The sequence below is a fragment of the Eubalaena glacialis genome, chromosome X (assembly GCF_028564815.1).
Source record: "Eubalaena glacialis isolate mEubGla1 chromosome X, mEubGla1.1.hap2.+ XY, whole genome shotgun sequence".
NCBI classification, from domain to species: domain Eukaryota; kingdom Metazoa; phylum Chordata; class Mammalia; order Artiodactyla; family Balaenidae; genus Eubalaena; species Eubalaena glacialis.
The window spans coordinates 135,748,887-135,773,261 of record NC_083736.1 but is presented as its reverse complement, the minus strand read 5'-3'; the positions used below and the strand labels follow the sequence as shown (position 1 = coordinate 135,773,261).

Genomic DNA, 24,375 nt, shown 5'->3' with positions numbered 1-24,375 from the left:
CAAAATTCAGCTTTTCTCCCTATCCTCAATTAAACTTTGTCTGACCTCACAATTCACATTTCAGCACCACACACATATCAGCACAAATAGGTCATGTGAGGAGTGCACATGGTGAGGACTCTCAGTCTAGCAACTGGTAGTGTCATTCAAGAAGTCCAACCCACCCCCAAAAAAAGAAGAAGTCCATTCCTTGCAAACAAGCCCTATTCAACGGGGAAGTGGATGGACCATGGTGATGTAAAGTGTTTGGAGGAAGAGTCAAACCTACTAGAAACGGGTCCTTCTACAGATGTGAGGATGAAGAGAGCATCAGAGCAGATTCAAGGAATAGGGTAGTGCACAGCAGAACTAGCAAGGGGATAACTCATGAGCCATCTACAAGGACTTCCCCTTCTCCTACCATTCTCCCTTTCTGCCAAAGCAAGGCATGCAGTGGAGAGTTGAGGCAGGAGACCCTGTCCTAATGGAGCATCTGATCAATACCTACTTCAGACACCAAATATCGTTTTTTGAAAAATTATCATGAAGGGACACAAAGAAGCTATTATTTGCTCAGTATGTCGGACAGTTATTAGATGCTCCAAAAAGGTTTGTTGAATGAGTGACTTTGTGTTTAAAATTAAAATCTTAAAATCAGAAAAAATATGTTCAAAAATATGAAATATCCATGCTCACTACATAGATTTTTTTCTTTATCTTCAGTGGGACTACTACTTAGCAGGGGACAAATCTTATTTAGATCTGTTGGGTAACTACAAGCAGTTGTGTAGTGTCATGATAGAGTTTTTTCCTATAGGTAATACAGAGCCATTGAGTGGATTAGACTAGGGCAGTAAAAATATACATGTGTTGTTTTAGAATGATTGATCTGGCAGTCTGTACAGCATGAACTACAAGGGGGAACAGACTAGAGGCTGAGAGTTGGTTTAGGCATGTTGATTTTACATGGCTCTTATTTCAATCAGGCAAGGTGTAGGAGTCAGTTGGAGAAATAAGCTAATTCTCAGGAGAGGAAGTCATGAGTGGTTGTGATGCCAGGCAAGGGGAAGGTAGAGTACTGAACTTTGTCTTTTAAGTGTGGAGTAAAGAAAGGGATACAGGGGCTTCCCTGGTGGCACAGTGGTTGAGAATCTGCCTGCCAATGCAGGTGACACGGGTTCGAGCCCTGGTCTGGGAAGATCCCACGTGCCGCGGAGCAACTGGGCCCGTGAGCCACAACTATTGAGCCTGCGCGTCTGGAGCTTGTGCTCCACAACAAGAGAGGCAGCGACAGTGAGAGGCCCGCGCACCGCGATGAAGAGTGGCTCCCGCTCGCCACAACTAGAGAAAGCCCTCGCACAGAAACAAAGACCCAACACAGCCATAAAATAAATAAATAAATAAATAAATAAATAAATAAATAAATATATATATAATTAAAAAAAAAAAGAAAGGGATACAGAGATGTAATAAATTCCCTGTGAACTCCTTAAAGGCAAGTACCGAGTACTCCATGGCTTCCCTGGCACTTCATAGAGTACTTGACACATAGGGAGAGCTCAGTGAGGGACATGTTTGATGTAAGACAGATGGAGGAGGTGAGTCTCTCTTAGTGGCAGCAGGAAAGCCTGTATGTTGAGATTGTCCCGTCTCAACCTGTTGACCATTAATGCCCACAGCTTCAGATCCAGGCATGCATTAAAACTGTTGACATTTGCTCATTCAACAAGTACTCCTTAGAGGCCCAACTCTGCATTAAGGGGCTCTAGGGAATCCTATATTCAGAGAGCTCATAGTCCATTGGGGATAACCAAATTCACCAGGGAGGTGAAGCTCTCTTTTTGTATTGCTGGGAATTAGTGATTGATTAAGATTTTCATAAGAAAGCAACTGAAGCTACTCTTTGGACACACACACACCCACACACACACACATAGTCATTCACTCTCACTTATGAATGAACACCCATAAATACATTCAGACAAAATAAGAAAGTATACACAGAATAAAAAAAAACAGCCTACACACCATCCGAGGCACTCCATAGACACACATGTGCAAACAGATACCCAAATTCATGGATACTATGGAAACATACACATAGCCCCTGCCCAAACCAGCTCATCTCCCTTCTCTTTTCCCACCCAAGCAGGCACACATGGGTGTGCAGAGGCTCTGGAGACATTTCAAACAATCCAGATGTTTTATCTCTTCTGAAGTTTCATCTTCCAGTTGCTTGTTTGTTCTTCTCCCTCATGATTAAGCAGAAGCAACAGAATGTCTCTTTCCTGATAGGGCAGCCTTTGGTCAAATAAATTTCAGGGTATTTTTAGCTGAACTTCCATTGTGTCACAAGGCAGAATAGTTATGATCACTATGGCTGGGAAACAAATTTCTGGTGTTTAATCAATGAATTTGGTAAAGTTGCAGGATACAAAATTAATGCACAGAAATCTCTTGCATTCCTATACACTAATGATGAAAAATCTGAAAGAGAAATTAAGGAAACACTCCCATTTACCATTGCAACAAAAAGAATAAAATACCTAGGAATAAACCTACCTAGGGAGACAAAAGAACTGTATGCAGAAAACTGTAAGACAGTGATGAAAGAAATTAAATATGATACAAACAGATGGAGAGATATACCATGTTCTTGGATTGGAAGAATCAATATTGTGAAAATGACTATACTACCCAAAGCAATCTACAGATTCAATGCAATCCCTATCAAATTACCAATGGCATTTTTTATGGAACTAGAACAAAAAATCTTAAAATTTGTATGGAGACACAAAAGACCCCGAATAGCCAAAGCAGTCTTGAGGGAAAAAAACGGAGCTGGAGGAATCAGACTCCCTGACTTCAGACTATACTACAAAGCAACAGTAATCAAGACAGTATGGTACTGGCACAAAAACAGAAACATAGATCAATGGAACAAGATAGAAAGCCCAGAGATAAACCCATGCACATATGGTCAACTAATCTATGACAAAGGAGGCAGGGATATACAATGGAGAAAAGACAGTCTCTTCAATAAGTGGTGCTGGGAAAACTGGACAGCTACATGTAAAAGAATGAAAGTAGAACACTCCCTAACACCATACACAAAAATAAACTCAAAATGGATTAGAGACTTAAATGTAAGACCGGACACTATAAAACTCTTAGAGGAAAACATAGGAAGAACACTCTTTGACATAAATCACAGCAAGATCTTTTTTGATCCACCTCCTAGAGTAATGGAAATAAAAACAAAAATAAACAAATGGGACCTAATGAAACTTAAAAGTTTTTGCACAACAAAGGAAACCATAAATAAGACAAAAAGACAACCCTCAGAATGGGAGAAAATATTTGCAAACGAAGCAACTGACAAATGATTAATCTCCAAAATATATAAACAGCTCATGCAGCTCAATATTAAATAAACAAAGAGCCCAATCCAAAAATGGGCAGAAGACCTAAATAGACATTTCTCCAAAGAAGACATACAGATGGCCAAGAAGCACATGAAAAGCTGCTCAACATCACTAATTATTAGAGAAATGCAAATCAAAACTACAATGAGGTATCACCTCACACCAGTTAGAATGGGCATCATCAGAAAATCTACAAACAACAAATGCTGGAGAGGGTGTGGAGAAAAGGGAACCCTCTTGCACTGTTGGTGGGAATGTAAACTGATACAGCCACTATGGAGAACAGTATGGAGGTTCCTTAAAAAACTAAAAATAGAATTACCATATGATCCAGCAATCCCACTACTGGGCATATACCCAGAGAAAACCATAATTCAAAAAGACACATGCACCCCAATGTTCATTGCAGCACTGTTTACAATAGCCAGGTCATGGAAGCAACCTAAATGCCCATCAACAGACGAATGGATAAAGAAGATGTGGTACATATATACAATGGAATGTTACTCAGCCATAAAAGGAACGAAATTGGGTCATTTGTTGAGATATGGATGGATCTAGAGACTGTCATACAGCGTGAAGTAAGTCAGAAAGAGAAAAACAAATATCGTATATTAACGCATATATGTGGAACCTAGAAAAATGGTACAGATGAACCGGTTTGCAGGGGAGAAGTTGAGACACAGATGTAGAGAACAAACGTATGGACACCAAGGGGGGAAAGCCGTGGGGGGTGGGGGTGGAGGTGTGATGAATTGGGTGATTGGGATTGACATGTATACACTGATGTGTATAAAATTGATGACTAATAAGGACCTGCTGTATAAAAAATATATAAAATGAAATTCAAAAAAAAATCTATTATTCATGGTTCTTGTATCTATGTTCATAGGTGTTCTCATATTAAACCACTTCTCATCACCTGAACTGCTACTATTCTGGCTCAGGCCACCATTGTCTCTGGCATATCAAACTGTAAAAAGCCCCTGATTTCCCTCTCTCTACTCTCATTTCCCTACAATCTATTATCTACAGGCTGGCAGTGATTATATATATGATAGACACACACACACACACACACACACACATACAACCCCCAAAGTAGAGAAAATGGTTTAATGGAACCTCATGTATCCATCACCTAGCTTCAAAAATTATCAACTTGTTTTGCTCAATTTTATTTAATCTATATTTCTACCCCTCGCCCCAACTGTTCCCCCATTTTCTTGCTTTTCCTTGATTAAACTTATTGTCAGTTTTCTATATTGTTTGTGTGTCAAAGCAACCCGTTTTGCATTTTGTGCATCATCTGTATTATTTTTTTGTTGTTGTTTTCTGTTTCACTGATTTTTGCTTTTGTGTAGATCATTTTTTTCTTTAGTTTTCTTGGGATATTCTGTGTTCCTGGTTTCTTGAGGTAGATTAGCTTATGGTTTTCCCTTTTTTAAAGACCATCTTTAAGGCTTCTTTATGGCTATCAGTTTCCTTCTAAGCAGCACTTGAGGAGTTGAATACAAAATTTCATTTATAAGCATTTTCACTGTTGTTCAGTTCTAAGTATTTTCTAATATCCTTTATGGTTTCTTCTTTGTTTTCTTAAAAAAAATTTAGCGGGTTTTCTAATTTTCAAATGTAAAAGTTTATTATTAATTTCTAATTTAATGCCTCATATTGAAACAAGATGGTCTATAGGATATGAAATCTTTTTTGTGTTTCTTGAGATTTGCTTTATGGCTTAACATATGATCATCTATTTTTGGTAAAAAAAAAACACTGTTTATTTACTAAGTGTTAAGTCTATGTGTATTCCTTACTTAATGCTTGTCAAAAGGATTCTTCACTTATTTTATCATACAAATTATTGGTTCGATTTGTCTTTCATTTACTGAGAATCTATGGGTTTGTCATTTTCTCCTTGTAATTCAATTTTTGCCTTACATATTTTGAGTCCATGTTATCCATACATAAAAATTAAGAATTTTTTTCAGTTGATATACTCAATTTTTTAGTGTAATATTTCATCCTGAACAGAAGTGTTAGTCTTACAGTCCCTGCTGTCTGTATTTTAGAGTTCTATGACTTTATTTTGATTAGGATTTACCCATACATATGTTTCCATCACTTCATTTTCAACTTGTGTTTTTATGTGCCCTTAAGGTGTGACTCTTGTATATATATAACATACAGCTACATTGTTTATTTATCATTAGATTATATTGTTTGTTTCTACTATCTTATTTTATATATTCTTTTCCCCTATGTTTTTATATGCTTTATTTTTTCTTGCCTTCTATGGGATTGAAGCATTTTCTATATTCCCCTTTGTTTTTTCTCTACTCTTTTGTAAGTGTTGCATTTTATTTCTAGTATATTCTTAATGGTTACCTTAAATGTTGATATATATATTTGACCTTAAATTTAATATCTCCACTCTCCTCCCAAATAGTACAAGAATATATTAATCCATGTATCCCTACTCCCTCCTTCCATTTGGCTTACTGTAGTTATTTATTCCACTTTGTTTTTATAGCCCTTAACATCATTTGTAGAGAGCCATTATTTGTTTAGTTTACCCATAAGTTTATCAACACTTGTGCTCACCATTCCTTCTTGAATCTTCCTGCTGGTTTCATTTTCAACTATATGAAAAACTTCTTTTAGTAGTTCCTTTCCTGAGGATTCATTCAATCATTTTTTAATTCAAAAATATTTATAAACCAGCTACTATTGGTCAGGTAGGATTTTAGGTGCTAGGAATATAGCAGTGAACTGAAGAAAATCTCTGCTCTCATGAAGCATCCAGGCTAGTGGAATGAAAGGAAGAGTAAGCAAATAAAAATACATTTTGTCAGATCTATCTGACAAAATAATGCATGAAGAAAAATAATGCATGGTAAGGGGAAGAGGGATTACTATTTATGATAGGATGGTCAAAGAATGCTTTTCTGATATGGAGAATTCTGAATGAGGCCTGAATACTGTGAGTGACCCAGCCATGGGAAAATATTATCTTATTTATCTAAACTCATCTTTATTTTGAAACCACTCTCAAATGATAATCTAGTTGGCTATAGAATTCTTTTGGCTTCTATTGTTTTTTTCAAGAAGTCTGCTATCAAACTGCTATTTCTTTGTAGATAATATGTCTTTTCTATTTTGTTGTTTTTAAGATCTCCTCTTTGGTATTTTTCAAATCCACTATGGTTGGCTTGGATATATTTTTTTATACTGAGCTTGCAAGTGATTAATGTTCTTGAAGCTAAGGATGCTTATATTTCAACAATTCTGAGAAATTGTCATCCATTAGTACTTTATTGTTTTTCCCCCATTTTCTCTATTCTCCCACTTTAGAACTTTGTTAGAAATATACACTGAACAAGTTTTCTTCACATGTATTTTCCAGTTCACTAATCTCTCTTTAATAATATCTAATCTTCTGTGTAACATATCCATTGAGTTTTTATTTTCAGTGACTATTTTTCTTTCACAGAATATCTACTTCAAATAGAGCTTTTTAAAATCTGTTTTTTCTTGTTTTTACCCCATATGTTTGGATCTTTTCTCATGTTTTCAATCTCCTTTGATACTTTTATCATTTTAATTATAGTTCCTTTATAATATCTATTTGATTATTCTGTTATGTGAGGCTCTTGGAAGAGGTATAATTCAGCTACATGTTGTATCAGCTGACTCTTGCTTATTACCATTTCCTTAGGTGTTTCGTTGTTGTGGATTGTGAACTTCTTTTCAGCAAGCATTTATTTATGGCCACGGCTCTTTAGAGTGTTTGCTTTTGTAAGTCAATCTAGAGGTATCCCCATCCTGAGACCTATTTTTATGTTAATTTCTTAGCTTTTAAGCCCCAAACCAGGTGTACATTTAAATATTGATCTCATATAAGATTAGGCTTGAAGTTGCTAAATCTCAGTAGAAATGTTTCCCCTAAACTCCTCTCCATTTCAGAATTCATGCTTGGATAGACAAGTTTCCTTTCTGAATTTTCATGTTGTGGACTGGTTTTATCTAGTGTCTTTTATGTAATTCACCCTTCTCCTGAGGTTGGAGCCCTTCAGGGTCTTGCTTTTATGGGGAGTCTAATTCCAGCTTTAAACCAGGCATAGTCCTGACTTACACCTGTTGTCCTGATATAACTATTGGTAAAGCCTCCTCTCTCAAAAGTGTTCCAGTTTAGACAATAAATTATATAATCTCCTAATCCTTAGGCAGGGATATTCTTGGTGTGCTGGAGGAGAAGAAAAGCCAGAGTGGCTAATTTGTAGAGCTACAGGTGGTTGGAGAAGAGCTTAGAGAAGAAGACAAGGGTCAGTTTATGAAGTACTTTCTAAGTAAGAGAAAGGTATTAGAATTTATTCCAGGTATAACTGGAAACCATTAAGGAATTTTAAGCCAAAGGATTTTAAGTAGTTTCTGGCTGCTTCTTTGTTTTACCTGACTACCTAGATGTGTCCCCTATGCCTTGTGTAGTTTAGTCGTCAGTCAAAGCAGAGTTTCTACTCAGATTTTGGGACTTACCCTCTCAGTGGTTTTGTTTTTCTCCAAGGCTTCCCCCTGCATTTTCAGCTCTTTGGCCAGCTTTGAGCTCTGTCTTCTGAGGTATTAAGCCAATAATTTTTCTGATTTCTGCCTAACTTACAAACATCACCCACCACAGTTTTGTCATCTGTCATTTAGTGGAAGACTCCCCTATTGTCTCTGCCTGCATTTTTTTCCATAGCCCCAGAGTTTTCACTATGTATGTAGTGGTCAGCCAGGTTTGGGGGCAAAGTATATACTCAGATTTGGGGTCCTATCCTCTCTGTGACTCTCTTGCTTCCAGGACTCCCACCCCTAAATTTCCATATTATTGGCCACTTTGAGCCATTAAGGCTGTGGTATCTGCCACAGAAATTCTAGGTTTGGGAGAGGACCTTTAGAAAAGAAAAGCCACAAACACAATTTTAACCTGTTGCTGCTGCCATCTTTTTTTTTTTTAACCATCTCTCTTTTATTGAAAACACAGCAAGATGAAAGAATAAAATGGATTTGAATGCATCCCTTCCACACAGATTTGTTGAGGGCATGGTACTAAGGATACAGTAGTGAGTAAGACGCAGTCCCTGCCCTCAAACATGCTAAAGTTTAGACATGAAACGTGTCAGTTCTTCCCCCTCTTCTCTACACTCCTACCCTCTCCTGAAGGAAACCTAGGGCTGTCATCAAATCTCTGGTTGGCTTTTTCCAAAAGCTCCAATATCCCAAGGTTGCAGATGGGTGGGGCTGAGACTCTTTAGGAGCTAAAGTGAATTCAAGAGATTGCCTAAAAGTGAAAGTTCCTCTAGTCTCAGCATTCTCAGGTTTTTGTACTATAAATCATTATCCAACCTATTTATTATCTAGTTCCCAAGCTGTTAGCATATATAGTGCCTTTTTGCAGATAAGGAAATGTATCCCCTCTAGACAAATTGCATAAATGTGGCTCCTCTGTGGACCAGTTAGGGAAAGGCTCCCTTCCTACAGGCTTCAGCCCCTCATCAGGGTATGCGGTGCCTTGAGCACATGTGCTGCCATCTTTCAAGACTAAACTTTCTTCAAGTTTTTGTCTGCTTTTAATCATTCCCCATTGGTTTCAAATAGTCTGTATATCTATCTATCTATATATCCATAATTTTTAGTTCAAATTTTATAATTAATAGCTATAAGAAGGTATATCCAAATGATTTAGTCTGCTGTTACCAAAACCTGGAACATTTATTGTAACTTTAATTTATGTTTAGATGAACAGCAATTTTGAAAATGTTCTCCATGCTTATTAGCAATTTTTATCCATTTCATGAATTTTCTTTTCATGTCATTTACCCATTTTTCTATTTGTGTGTTTGTTTTTATCTTATCTGTAAGAGTTCCTTATTTATTGAAGATAATAAGATATTAACTCATTAGACATATTGTTAGAGAATCAAATGAAATGTGTTTTAAAATTTAAGATTTTAGTTTTATGGTAATTGTTATATAGGCCTTTGATGTTCATATGGGATCATTTAGTAGAAGAGATAACGTAAGGAGTTTGCTCTTATTAGAGATGCCACTGCATAGAGAAGGGAGCTCTTTCCTTTTCATAAGGCAAAGTCTTGTGTTCAGCTTGCATGATGTGCAGGGCAGTGTTGGCAGTGATCTTCCTAAGCAAAATCTTGTCAAACATATTATCTATGTACTTACTGATCACCATGACATTTTTTCTCAATCATAATCATTTGCCCTACTTACTAGTAACTACTGTTAATAGACTGCTGCTTCTCTGCATCAGAGGAAATACTGCAAAGTAATTAATATTTGCTAAGGGCACTGTGGGTCCCTACCAGAACTCAACTGAAACATTGTTCTCTCTCTTTTTTTCCTTAGGAGTACACCATTGATGTATTTTTTCGACAGACATGGCATGATGAAAGACTGAAATTTGATGGACCCATGAAGATCCTTCCACTGAATAATCTCCTGGCTAGTAAGATCTGGACCCCTGACACCTTCTTCCACAATGGCAAGAAATCAGTGGCCCATAACATGACCACACCTAACAAGCTGCTCAGACTGGTGGACAATGGAACCCTCCTCTACACCATGAGGTCAGAGAGTGGCGCAGCTCATCTAAAGTATACTGGGGTAGGACCAGGATTGAAATCAGCATGTTTTAAGCTATCCATTGAAAATTCTGTCAAGGTTACAGATTAGAAATGCACATATAGGCATATACTTCCTAACACATTTTCAGGTATGCACACTTGCAGACGTATATATTATAGACACAAGTATAGAGAGTTGGCCAACAGGCACATGAAAAAATGCTCATCATCACTAATTATTAGAGAAATGCAAATCAAAACCACAATGAGGTATTACCTCACACCGATAAGAATGGCTATCATTAAGAAGTCTACAAATAATAAGTTCTGGAGAGGGTGTGGAGAAAAGGGAACCCTCCTACACTGTTAGTGGGAATGTAAATTGGTACAGCCACTATGGAGAACAGTATGGAGGTTCCTTAAAAAACTGAAAATAGAGCTAACATATAATGCATCAATCCCACTCCTGGGCATATATCCAGAAAAAACAAAAACTCTAATTTGAAAAGATAATGTGCACCCCAATGTTCATAGCAGCACTCTTTATAATAGCCAAGACATGGAAACAATACAAGTACCCATCAATAGATGATTGCTTTAAGAAGATGTGATACACACACACACACACACACAATGGAATATTACTCAGCCATAGAAAAGAATGAAATATTGCCATTTGCAGCAGCATGGATGGACCTAGAAAATATCATACTAAGTGAAGTAAGTCAGGCAGAGAAAGACAAATATTATATGCTATCACTTACACATGGAATCTAAAAAATAATACAAATGAATCTCTATACAAAACAGAAATAGACTCACAGACTTAGAAAACAAACTTATGTTTACCAAAAGGGGAAAGGGAAAGGGAGGGGGAAGGGATAAATTAGAAGTGTGGGGTTAACGTGTACACACTACTATATATAAAATAGATAAACAACAAGGATGTACTCTTATAGCACAAGAAACTATATTCAATATCTTATAATAACCTATAATAGAAAATAATCTGAAATATTTATATGTATATAGGTGTATGTATATAAATAAATAAATATATATATATAAACGGAATCACTTTGCTGTATACCTGAAACTAACACAATATTGCAAATCAACTATATTTCAATAAAAAATAGAGTTGGCCACATGAACATTTTCAGACACACAGAGATATACGTTCACAATGTATAAATGTTTATGCATACTCAGAGACATGTGTAGACTAATACACAGGCATATACATAGTCAAGGGCATTTAAATACACAAATTTACAGCCATATACACAGGCATGAACACTGTGACAGTCAGAATAGTCTAGGTTTAACTGAAGCAACAAACTATCCGTATGATGCAGAATTGTGAGAATCAAGTGAGATAATGTTAGCTATTTTCTGAAACGTACAATGTTACATATATAAATACAAAATTATAGCAACATATATTTTATGCCACATTGTGTGGAAATGCTGAGGAGTTTCATATAAGTGAATTTCCACACAACGTAAGAATATAACTTTTAATATATATATGAATATATATTATATATATAATGTATTTCATACATTCTGCTCCCAAAGCATAAAACCGTCACAGTTTTATGTTTTTCATGACTCATTATCATTGGAGTTTTTAGGTATGTAAATTTTGCTTTTAAAAGAATAATTTTGAACACATTTCCAGTTCAGTAAGATTCTTTGCCCCAACACTAAAAACTTTCTTGGTTCCTGCTGTCAGTTGTCACTTCCTGAAGCTGCCTCCCACATTAATGAGTGATCTTTCGGTGCAGGTCCTGTGCATTTGTTATTATACACAATGAAACTCAAATAATGCATACCTGGTAAATATGTGATGAATACATGAAGTGTGCTTGTCTGTATGCTAGTCCTTCATTACTTTAAATGTACTATTTATTTATGTGCTTCTGAAAGAATTTGGGAGACAAGAAGATGGCCAAGGAAAAATGGATAGCAAGTCAATTGTTAGAAGTTGAATTAAAGAGGAGGAGCTGAGAGAGTAGAGGAAAGAATGATGGAGAAAAGGGAAGTGGATAGAACTGGGAAGAATAATGTGGAGAAGAGATCAATAAAATTAACATATATATTTATTTTATTGGTCTATTCCCAGAACTTTTATACACACACACACACACACACACACAGATGAATCAATCAAGGAGAAGTGGGTAGAGGAAAGAGAGACTATGAGAGGAGAGAAAAAGAGTAGAAAATTTGAGAAGATAAGGCAGAAGATGAAATAAAATAAAAAGGCTAGATATTAGAATATCCTAAAAGAAAAAGGAGAAATTGGAGTAAAGTATGCAGTAAATGGGAAGAAAGAAAAGAAGACATACAGAAGTAGGGAAAGGGACACTGGAGGGAGAGAAATTGTAGATAGAAGAAAGATTAGTATTCTTCATCCATTCATTTATTCATTCACCAAACATGTTTTGACTTCCTAATACATACATGGCCCTGGACTAGGTTCTGGCTATGCAAACATTAAGAAGATATGGTCTTTGTCCTTAAGACAGTCACAATATAATATGGGGAAAAGGCTAATAGATAACCACAAAAAATTAACTGAGATGATAAAGTTATGAGTAATTATGAAAGAATAGAAAAGGGTCATCTAACTCATTCTTCTGGATCAAGTTGAGCAAAGAGTCCCTGGATGAGGCAACATCTAAGTTCCTGATTATTAGTATTGGCATTCATTTTTGCTTTATTATATAAGTAGAATGTAGTCAAGAAAATTGTATGTGGAAAGTGGAGGGAAGAGAGGAAGGACATTCCGGGTAGAGAAAACCACTGAGCAGTTGCAGGAAATTGAATGGTATATTATAAGCAAGACAATGAGGTGGTCAATTTTTTTTAAATGTTATATATGGCATCCTAGTTACTGTGTAAAGAATGCATTTGTAGGGAACAAGACTGGAAATAGGAAAGCTGGTTAAGAGACAGATTAAATAGTCTAGATGAGGAGTGGTGAAGTTCTAATTCAGAGCAGTGGATTAAGATGGAGACGGGGAGATACACTGAGGAAATAGACAGTAAAAACAGCCAATGTCAGAATGAGAGTAAAGAGGAGGAATTAAGGTAGAAGGCACCCAAGTAAAATGGGTGACTGATGGTATTATGAACTGGGGTAGATCATATGAGATTCAGGAAAAATTTAGATAGAATAAATCTGTGAGGTTAATTTTGGACAAGATAAGCTTAAGAAGATTGTAGATTATCCAGGGACAGAAGTCTAACAATAGTTGGATATTCAAGTCATAAGATCAGGAGAGAGACACAAGGGAGAGATGTAAAGTTTGGTATTGTCAGTATGGTGGGACAACCATGTGAATGCATATGATCACTTCAGGAAAGTATGTAGAGTGAGAGGAAAATCATGCCAAGCATCCAGTCATGTAGCATCACTATCATTAAAGCAGAAGGGAAGAAAGAGGAACCTATGATGGAGACCGAAAAGGAAAAGAAAAGAAGGTGTTAATAGAACCACTAGTGTGCAGTATCTTGAAAGCTAAGTGTGGTAGTCAATACTGCTACTTCCAATATTTCCAGTTCGCTTCCCTCTGGGTATATGTTAGTATTTCACTTCCATAGAGCCTTAGACAAATGAATTGCTTTGGCTAACTAAATGTGAGTGGAAATAACATGTGTGATTTCTGAGGGAGGATTGGAAACTTTTATTTATTTTTTGTTTTTTTAACATGTACATTTCTTTATTTTCATCTCTGTGCAAAAGTTTTGCAATTAGTGGAATCTATTATAACTGTTTCCATATCAGTACTTTCTGGAAACACAGTGATCACTCAGGAACTAGAATATTGTTCTTTTTAATTCATAAAATTAAGTATCATTTTACTCAGGATGAATTTGCAGCACTGGTCATAAAGTTCATTTATCATTTTTTAAAAAGTATAGTTGATTTACAATGTTGTGTTAGTTTCAGGTGTACAGCAAAGTGATTCAGTTATATATATATTTTCAGATTCTTTGACATTATAGGTTATTACAGGATATTGAATATAGTCTCCTGTGCTCTACAGTGGGTCTTGTTGTTTATCTATTTTGTATATAGTAATATGTATCTGTTAAGGATTGGAAACTTTTAAGAGCCAGTACATGATTTTCCATGTTCCTCTCTCCTGGCCACAGTGAGTAGTATTATGCCAAGTGGCCTTGGCTCTATCATTCTGTGTCCCTTATTAAAGATAACATAGAAGAGAACATCCCTCCCCACAACCTGAGATAGACAAATAGTGTGAATGAGAAAGAAACCTTTGTGGTTTTAGGACACTGATATTTTAGGATTGTTACTGAATATTGATTGAACACATTTTGGCTAATATATTGAAAGGGTAAAGGGTTTCAAAAAGATGAGAGTGATCAATAATAATAATACAATAATAGCATAATAAGTACAATAGTTGCCATCAATATAGTACTTACAATGTGCCAGGCATTTTTATAATCATTCTAATTTTATGATCTTCATAACAAGTCTATGAGATAGACACAATTATTCCAACTTTACAGATGAGGAATCTGAGACACAGAGTGAGTAACATTTTCTAAGATCACCTAGGTAGTAAATGGTAGAGCATTCATACTCTGGCAGTTTGGCTGCAATTTTATGCTATTTACTATTACTTATACATCTTTACAATATTGTTGGCTATTACAAAGATATCTACTAATATAGAGAATTGAAAGTATGTATTAGGTTTGGTAACATGGAAAACACTGGTGTTCTTCACGTACACTCTTTCAGTGGAGTGATTAGTGCAATGAGGAGTTTTTATGAGTTGGCGTAGAGGTAGTGGAGATAGTGAACATAGAAAATACTTTCTGGGAACTTGCTTGAAAATGAAAGGGATGGGTATATAATAGATATATTCAGGGGTAAAGGAAATAGTTATTTTTTTTGAATGGAGAGACTGGCACATATTTGTGAGATAGCTGGAAGGGGCTAGTAGAAAGGCAAAGATTGAAGATACAGTAGAAATAGGGTTTTTCTGACATCAGGTTCCCAGAGAAAACTGTCAGGAGATGGTATCCAAACTACAGGGAAAGTTGTACTTGTAAAGGAAGAAGGATACCTGTTCTGACAGTGCATGAAAGGACATGAAATTAGACATAAATGTTGAAAAGGAGGTGGGGAGGATAGGACAGAGTAGAAGTCTGAATGGTTATAATGTATGAAGGAGAATTTGAAGAGACTAGAGCATAAGTGGAGGAATAGATAGAAGAGAGATATACTTGTAATAAAGTGCATAAAAGAGAAGAGTTTGAAGAGGAGATGACAGTGTACACAACTGTGGAAAGAATGGAGTGGAGTAGATATAAACAGAAGAGAGGATGTATGGAATGAGGTGGTTGGAGGGAAGAGTGATGGGCAGAAAAGGAACACATAGAGACTGAGAATAATAGAGGGAAAGAAACAGAATGAATGAGGAGAACAGGATAGTGGAGAAACTGAATAATAAAAGGAAAAGAGAATAGAGGATAGGTTTAAGTTTTGGAGGAGGAAGAGAAAAGAGAGAAGAAAGGAAATGGGAGGATGGGAATGTTGAAATATGAAGAGAGGATGCAGACTGAGTAGGGCAGAAGATTAGTCACCTGAAAATAGAGTTGGATGAATGGGAAGATGACCATTAGGTCCTTCATTCTAGTCTGAATTGGACAAGAAAGTGGAGTTCGATAAGATAGAAGTCTATGCAGAATGCCCTTGTGCTTATTCTGAAGGACAGAACAGAGGAGGTACAGAAGTTCAGAAGCATGATGAAGCTATTGGTTCTCTTACACAGTAAATGCTTCACTGTTGACCCAGGAAGGTGGATCCAGAGGGAAACCTAGGTTCAAAACTTAAAATAAGAGCTTGACTCTATTTATCACCCCATAATTTATTTGTCTAGTGACCTTTTGCAAGACACAAATTATCTGCTTTCTCATTTTGATAATAATGTAGCTGCTGCCTGTCTTGTAGACACATGAAAAGCACAAATTGGATAAGGTCTGAAGAATACTTAGAATTTTTCAGGAAATGTCATTCTACAGCACTCCTATCATTATTTTGACCCTTAGAAATAGTATCTGGATTCCATAGGAAAATTAAAGAAGGACAACTTTTTAGAAAAATCTGACCAAGCATTGCATGGCTACATAACTAGGACAGTTTAGAATCAAGCCTTCCCTTGCTTCATCTTGAGACCTCAAGACAACCATAAAAATGCAGGCCAAAGCTCATTACCTGCTGTTTGCTTCAGCAGCACACATAGTAAAATTGAAACAATACAGAAAAGATGAACAGAGTCCAGGTCAAGATGATATACACATTTATGAGGTATTTTCCATTTTTTCGGACATGGATATAGGGAACTTTATTTCTATTAATGACATATTATTTATTAATGAAGATATGGGGAAATACGTTCATCGTTGTGTTCTTTATACTTATTATATATAAATGCTGCATAATATATAATATAATAAAAAAGTTCCAGTGATTATTTGAATAGGAGGGAAAAGTACTTATTGAATTTAGCTAGATTTTATCTCATTCACTTGAATCATTCATTCAACATATTCATGAGTGCTATTATGTTTAAGGCTTTGGGATATATGCTGAACTACAGAGATAAATAAGACACAGCTCATGCTCTTAGTGACTTTACTGTCTAGTAGTTAAAGAAAACATATGCACAGATAGCTGCACAATAATATAAAAGTCCTTAAATAGAGGTAGGTGCAAAATGTGATGGAATTACAGGGTAAAAAGCATCTAAAATCATGTGGAGACACCAAGGAAAGTTGTGAAAAGGAGATAATACTTATCTTGTATCTTGAATTTTAAAGGAAATATAGGTAACTATTAAACAGATGAGGGACAGGTTGAGGTATAGGAGGGTATTCCAGGTAGGGAAAATAGCATACACAAATGCAGGTATTTATGAATTGACATCATGCATCAGAAAATTCATGTCTCTTGTTAGAACTTTTATTTGTTAATTCTTCCAAAAATATTTCTTGAGAGCTTAATCAGACCCAAAGAGTATTCTGGGCACTAGGGATAAAGTGGTAGGCAAAAATAGATGTGGTTTCTGCTCTCATATAACTACATTCTATTGGGGAAAACAATTAAACCATGATGAAAATGTAGAATATGTGCTATGATCAGGGAAGCACAGAGTGAAATATGCTATATGAGCATATATGAGCAACTAGCAGGGACAATGAAGTGAGTCTATGGGGACTATCTACAATGAATTCCAGAGGAAATAACTTTTAAACTGCGACTTAAAAGATGTGTAGAAGTAAATTATAATAAAAGATAGAGAAGAAATGTTCCAGAGAGAGAGAGTACAGCAGATACGAAGGCCAGAAGAATGAGCAGGGGAGGTAGTGATGATACAATAAAGAAACTAAAAAAATGTTCATTGTGACTGAACTGTCACCTAATGCAAGTTTGTGTGCCCAACACACAGTGAGGCCAAACAAACCAAACCATTGGAATTTTGTGCAGAGAAAGGTTTACTGCAGGACCAAGCAAGAACGGGTGGCTCATGCTCAAAAAACCCAAGTCCCCCTACTCCAATGGTTTTGTGGGAGAAGTTTTTATAGGCAAAATTTGGGGTGCTGGTTGTGGGATGTGTGACTTTTTTCTAATTAGTTGGTGGTGAGGTAACAGGGCAGTGCTCTAAGAATCTTGTGCTTAGCCTGAAGTTGACATCCTCCACCTGGGTGGGGGCCTTAGTTCCTGCAGAACTCAAAGATACTGTTATGTATATGCCTTGAGGAGGAACCAGGACCCTGCCCCATGGCTGCACTATTGTTTCTTGACTGCTCATCCTTTGTTTCTGCATTCCCTTACTTTCCTAAATAGAAACTGTTTGAATCTGCCCTTTGGAAATCAGGGAAGGTCTGGGAGGCTGAAGCCTTTTTCCTGCAAACAAGAAACAGGGGACAGGGAGGGGCTTTTGTACGCAGGAGGATCCCACAGGGTCATGCTTGGTTTCAGGACCACAAAGTAAAGTGCAGGTAAGTGGCCTGGGGTAAAGAAGGGTGTTTATGAGCTATGCTGGCATAAAAATGATAGGGGCCCATTGAAGAGTTTCTTGCAAAAGAATGATACAAACAGTTTTGCATTTTAGATAGATCACTCTGGGAACAGTATGGAAGGTAGATTGGAGGAAAGCAAGATGAAGGTAAGGTGCCCAGTTACATGAGCTATAAATTCTAATAATAATATTAATAACAACTACTATGTATTGAACACCTACCATGTGACAGACACTTTATGTAAAACATCTCTAATCTTAACAAAACTATTTAATATAGGTATTATCCCTATTTAGCTGATCCAGAAAGTAAAGCTTAAAAACTAAAAATGATTTGCCCAAGATGACACAATTATTAAGCAAATGCAGATCTGTCTGAGTTCAAGCTACTCCTTTTTCCACTAAATAAGGTTTTTAGTATATGGTTATACTATATTTTCAAAAGGTAGCATTGATGATATTTTGTGCCTGATTGGAAATTGGTGGGTGTAAGGATGATGATTGGTGGGGGGTTGTATGAGTACTTCCTGTAAGTAAAGAAGTCCCCTGGGGTAATGGAAGTACTAAGGGTTGGGAAAAATGATAATCTAAATGTTAACATCCCCATTGAATGTAGAGGAGTAAATAAGCATTTGGAAAATGGCAGTGATAAAGAAAGAGGGGTAGTGGAAAAATTTCTGTGTGATCGATGAGCGATAATAGTCTGGAAGTGATACAGAATGTATTTATCCAGTAGTTACAGGGAAGCATTATTGATTTTTTTTTTAAGTGAGCAACATGATCAGATCATTTGTGTTAACACAAGTTGCTGAACCCAAAAATGTATGATAGTTCAAACATGACAGATTAAGAAGGTAGATTCTGCAGTAAGACTACTCCTGGTCCTTCCTCTGTAAAATGGGGTGAATCATAACACTACCTGCCTCATAATGTTGACTAAAAAACGCATAACCGAAAAGTTGTGAGTTATGTTTTATTTGAAGACATCACTGAGGACTATAGCCCGGAAATAACCTCTCAGATTGTTCTGAGGAACTATTGCAAAGAGGTAAGTGAGGAGCCAGGATATATAGCAGTTTTTGCTTTCAAAAAATCATGCAGTTGAACATCAAAAAGATTACTGCTAATCACAAAAACCAGACATCTCAAGTTAATGATTTTAGTGCTTTTCTGTATATGAGAAGGTGCGAAAGACTGGGCTTATTGAAATTATTCCTTTGATATGCATCTTAAGTATCTAGGGCCAGTATCCTGTTTTTCTCCATCCTGAATTCCCCTCAGGACCCACTGACAGGGGGTGGCTGCAGTGGCTGATGGCTTGGTGTCTGGCAACATTCCTTATTTATTGGAATGACAGGCAACATTCTTTGTCCACACTTGGAGTAAATGTGATAAGCCATGTGAATTGCTTGACATATGTCCTGCCACATGTCCACTCTGTGGAGGTTTTTGTGTTAATATCCCCATTTTTATAATTACTAAACTGAAGTTTCAATAGAACGACAGTCACACCATTAATAACTGGCAGAGCTGGTACAGAATCTCAAGTCACTCTTATGGTAAAGCAAACTGTTTTTCCCTACTACATCCCACTACTTCCTCTAAGAAGGGAATGTAGGGGATATCAGTTTTAAGCATAATGAGTTTGAGGTGGACATGACAAGCTGCAGCTGGAAATGCAGGTCTGTCACCCAGAACTTTGACACAATGGGATTTTATAAAATTAAATACATTGCACAAAGTGTCCTCTATATATTAGGCCACACACTAATAGTGTCCTATGTTTAGGTAAAAATTAAAGTAAGCACTCATTTCTCCATGTTGGCATCATCAAGAAGAAAGTGGTATTTTTTGACCAATTAAGAGAGACTTATTGTCATATTCAGACCTGCATGCCTTCCTTTATCCTTTGTCTGATTGGGTCAGTTTTGCTCATGTACTTGGGATGTTCCAAAGACAAATTATTTGAAAGATAAATTGTGCATGATACCTGAACTTTCCCCACCAACACACACGGAAATGTTAATAATAAATCTCCTCTCCTCTTGCTTTAGATACAAAGAGCTTGCATTTGAGTCTTCATTACAGAGACTGCCTCTGAAATGGCCAGGAACCAGGGAAGGCATTTAGGTCACATTGTTAGTTGTATAGGACTTAATGTAATCAAATCAACCAAGCATTGATAGCTTTGTTTCACACAGTCCTTTTTGGTAATGGCTTTTGCTCTAGGGGATTCCACCTGTAGTTCCTTATTCATTAAGCTAGCAACTGACTCACAGAACCACACTTAGTGTGTTTCACTCTGATGAACAGAAGAGCATAGAAGAGATAGAGTGGCTCACTTTGGACTCTGAGAAAGCTTACAATGAGGTGAGAAGCAAGTAATATTACAAGTCTCAGTTAATCACAAATTATGCTGTGGACTCTGTGTGGTGATATCAACCCCTAACCTCCAAGAATTCACATCTTAGCAGGAAAGATAGGACACATAATTTACTGTACTCTAAGGCATAATGGAAGTTTCACAAAAAGCCAACAATGATGTGCTATAAGCTAAAAATTATAGGTTTCATTACAGCTTGGAGACATGGGCTGAGATGTGGGAAAGCATCACATGGGAACTAGCATTTAAGGGAGGGAAGGAAAAATGTATTCCCAAGAGGTCTTCTCACATTTGTTTCATTTTTGCCAGCTGCAAGAGGAAATTAGGGCCTTGAAATAACAAGAATTGCCTTTATTCTCAAAGGCAAGAAGCTGAACCTCAGGCAGATTGAGTCTGTTAAAAAGATCATTCTAACACAAGGGGGATTTACAGATCATCAGAAGGGTCTCTCTGGTTCCAAAGAACCCAACTATTTTAGATGCTACTGTTTTCGAATGCAAGTTAGTGTGTCCAATGCCCAGTGAGGCCAAACAAATGGAAACATTGGGGTTTGGAGCAGAGAAAGCTTTATTGCAGGGCCGTGCAAGGAGAACAGGTAGATCATGCTCAAAAAACCCAAATTCCCCAATGGAGAAACAGGGGATTTGTACCTGGGAGGGCCCCACAGGGTCCTGCTCAGTTTCACTACCCCTAGACAGAGTATGTATGTTATAGTGAAATGAACTTTAGGAATTAGGAGCTCTAAGTGTGAGTCCTAACTTTGGCCCAGATCAGCAGTGTAACCATGGACAAGGCATTTCTGTTTTCTGGACCTCAGTTTCTTCTTCTGGGAAATGGGACTGAAAATACCTGCTCTGCCTATCTTGCAGAAATATTTATTAAATCAAGAAGCATTTACTGACTATATGCTATGTGCCAATCACCATACTATGCATCAGGTTAGAATAATATGTAGAGACCCTTCTCTCAAGTTTCTCACACTTATGTGCAGAAGACAGACACATAAACAGACTGGATATACTGTGTTTCTGTCAAGTAGAGCATTTATAGGGACATGAAAGTCATCTAACTTTTTGTTTTTTGATGTGGCACCCCAGGCAGGAGTGGCTCCATCTTGAGCCTAGAAAGTTATTTCAACAGTGTTAAGCACTAAGCTACTTGTACAAAGTGCTCTGGGATTTCTGTGAGCTGGAGAACTCACTATGCCTATAGGGCACATACAAAGTTATCATGGAAGAGGTAATATTTGAGCATGGACTTGAATGGAATTTGTTCCACATATAAAGAGGAAAGGGCATTCCTGGCAGGACAAAAAAGAACCCAACAATTCGTAGAAAGGCACAAAAGCATGAGAGCTTTGTTTGGCAAAATCACAAGTATTGGCAGATGGCTGGAGAGTGGGGGAAAAGTGTGAATATCAGAAAATGAGGATGGAGCAACACATCTGAGGTAATTGTTAAAACCTAGATGTGTTCCATATAAGGGCTAAATGCAGTAGTGAAGCTCTGGTATTCCAATTAGGAAGCCCAAGGGCTTCCAGTATACTGAAGCCTTTTGCCTATAGCTTCAGGATTTAATGGGAAACTTGAAGAAAACTGGGATTCTTTTTTTTTAGGTTTTATTGGAGTATACTTGATTTACAATGTTTTGTTAGTTTCAGGTGTACAGCAAAGTGAATCAGTTATACATATACATATATCCACTCTTTTTTTTTATGATTCTTTTCCCATATAGTCCATTACAGAGTATTGAGTAGAGTTCCCTGAGCTATACAGCAGGTTCTTATTAGTTATCTATTTTATATATAGTAGTGTGTATATGTCAATCCCAATCTCCCCATTTATCCCCCTGCCTTATCCCTTGGTGACCATAAGTTTGTTTTCTACATTCGTGATTCTACTTTTGTTTTGTAAATAAGTTCATTTGCACCCTTTTTTTTTTAGATTCCACATATAAGCAGTATCATATGATATTTGTCTCTCTCATTATGACTTCACTCAGTATGACAATCTCTAGGTCCATCCATGTTGCTGTGAAGGGAACCCTCCTACACTGTTGGTGGGAATGTAAATTGATGCAGCCACTGTGGAGAACAGTCTGGAGGTTCCTTAAAAAACTAAAAATAGAACTACTATATGACCCAGCAATCCCACCCCTGGACATATACCCAGAAGAAACCATAATGCAAAAAGACACATGCACCCCAATGTTCATTGCAGCACTATTTACAATAGCTAGGACATGGAAGCAACCTAAATGTCCATCGACAGAGGAATGGATAAAGAAAATGTGGTACATATATACAATGGAATATTACTCAGCTATAAAAAGGAACGGAGTTGTGCCATTAGCAGAGACGTGGATGGACCTAGAGACTGTTGTACAGAGTGAAGTAAGTCAGAAAGAGAAAAACAAATATTGTATAATATCGCTATATGTGTAATCTAGAAAAATCACACAGATGAACTTATTTGCAAAGCAGAAATAGAGACACAGACGTAGAGAACAAATGTACAGACACCATGGTGGGGAGGTGGGGTGGGATGAATTGGGAGATTGGGATTGACGTATATACACTACCATGTGTAAAATAGATAACTAATGAGAACCTACTGTATAGCACAGAAAACTCTACTCAATGCTCTGTGGTGACCTAAATGGGAAGGAAATCCAAAAGAAGAGTGGATATATGTATACGTATAGTGGATTCACTTTGCTGTACAGCAGAAACTAACACAACATAGTAAAGCAAGTATACCCCAATAAAAATTAATAAAAAAAGAAGACGTGGTACATATATACAATGGAATACTCAGCCATAAAAAAGAACAAAGTAATGCCATTTGCAGAAAACTGGGATTCTTATGACTAATATACTGCTTGGTTTGGGTGTTTGATGGTGATATATTTCAAGTGACGCATCCTCTACTAATCATGGCTATTAATGATTTTACTATCTTTTCTATTTCAACATTAATGTCAGATCCTGCCCTTTACTCCATGATAATAGAAATAGCCTGCCTGACACCTCAACCATTCCTGAAGAGTGTTTTTTTTAAATTGAGGTATAATTGATGTAATATTATATAGGTTTCAGGTGTACAAGTGATTCACAATTTTTAAAGGTTATACTCCACTTATAGTTATTATAAAATATTGGCTATATTCCCTGTGTTCTGCAATATATTCTTGTAGCTTATTTATTTTAACATAGTGCATTGTACCTCTTAATCTGCAACCCCTATCTTTTCCCATCCCCTTCCCCTTCTCTCTCCCCACTGGTAACCACTAGTTTCCTCTTTGAACTCATCTTCTATTAATCTTCCCCCTTGGTCTCTCCACTACAGACACAGTGGCATAGTTGCTATTTTTGGAACACATTGGTCACATTTCTACCTCAGGGCATTTGCATTTTCTGCTCCCTCTACTTTGAATGTTCTTTCTTCAGGTGTCCATAAGGCTCACTCTCATTACCTTCAGGTTCATTGCTTAAACGTCACCTACTCAGTGAGGTATTCCCTGAACACGCTATTGAAAATTGCAATGCCTCGTCAATAGTTTCTACTCACATCTTATTTTTTTTCCTGAGACATATTGCCTTTTAACACATTATATAGTTTACTTATTTTACTTGTTTCTTTTTTGTCTTCCCTCTACTCAAATGTAAGCTTCAAGATGGTAACAACCTTGGTATGTTTGCTGATGTACTTATATTGCTTAGAATAATACCTGGCATATAGTACATGATCAAAAATTATTTGTTGAGTGAAACAATTAGCAAACTTTTAGTCAGCTCTATCCCAGACTTGCTGGGTGATTTGAGAAATGTTCTTCCTTTCTGCTTTATCATATGTCAAATATATGATGGGATAAAACTGGATGCTTTCTATAAGGGTCTTTCA

The 24,375-nt window shown here is 36.8% G+C and overlaps 1 protein-coding gene and 1 pseudogene across 1 annotated transcript in view; both read left to right on the top strand.

Moving 5' to 3' along the window:
• The window catches only part of GABRA3 (gamma-aminobutyric acid type A receptor subunit alpha3), a 146,712-nt gene that overhangs the window by 61,236 nt on the left and 61,101 nt on the right, over window positions 1–24,375 (top strand). The window contains exon 4 of the mRNA XM_061177800.1: window positions 9,804–10,024. Coding sequence (XP_061033783.1) covers window positions 9,804–10,024 — 221 coding nt within the window. The remainder of the gene's footprint in view (window positions 1–9,803; window positions 10,025–24,375) is intronic.
• LOC133082781 (U6 spliceosomal RNA) lies at window positions 16,291–16,391 on the top strand (annotated as a pseudogene).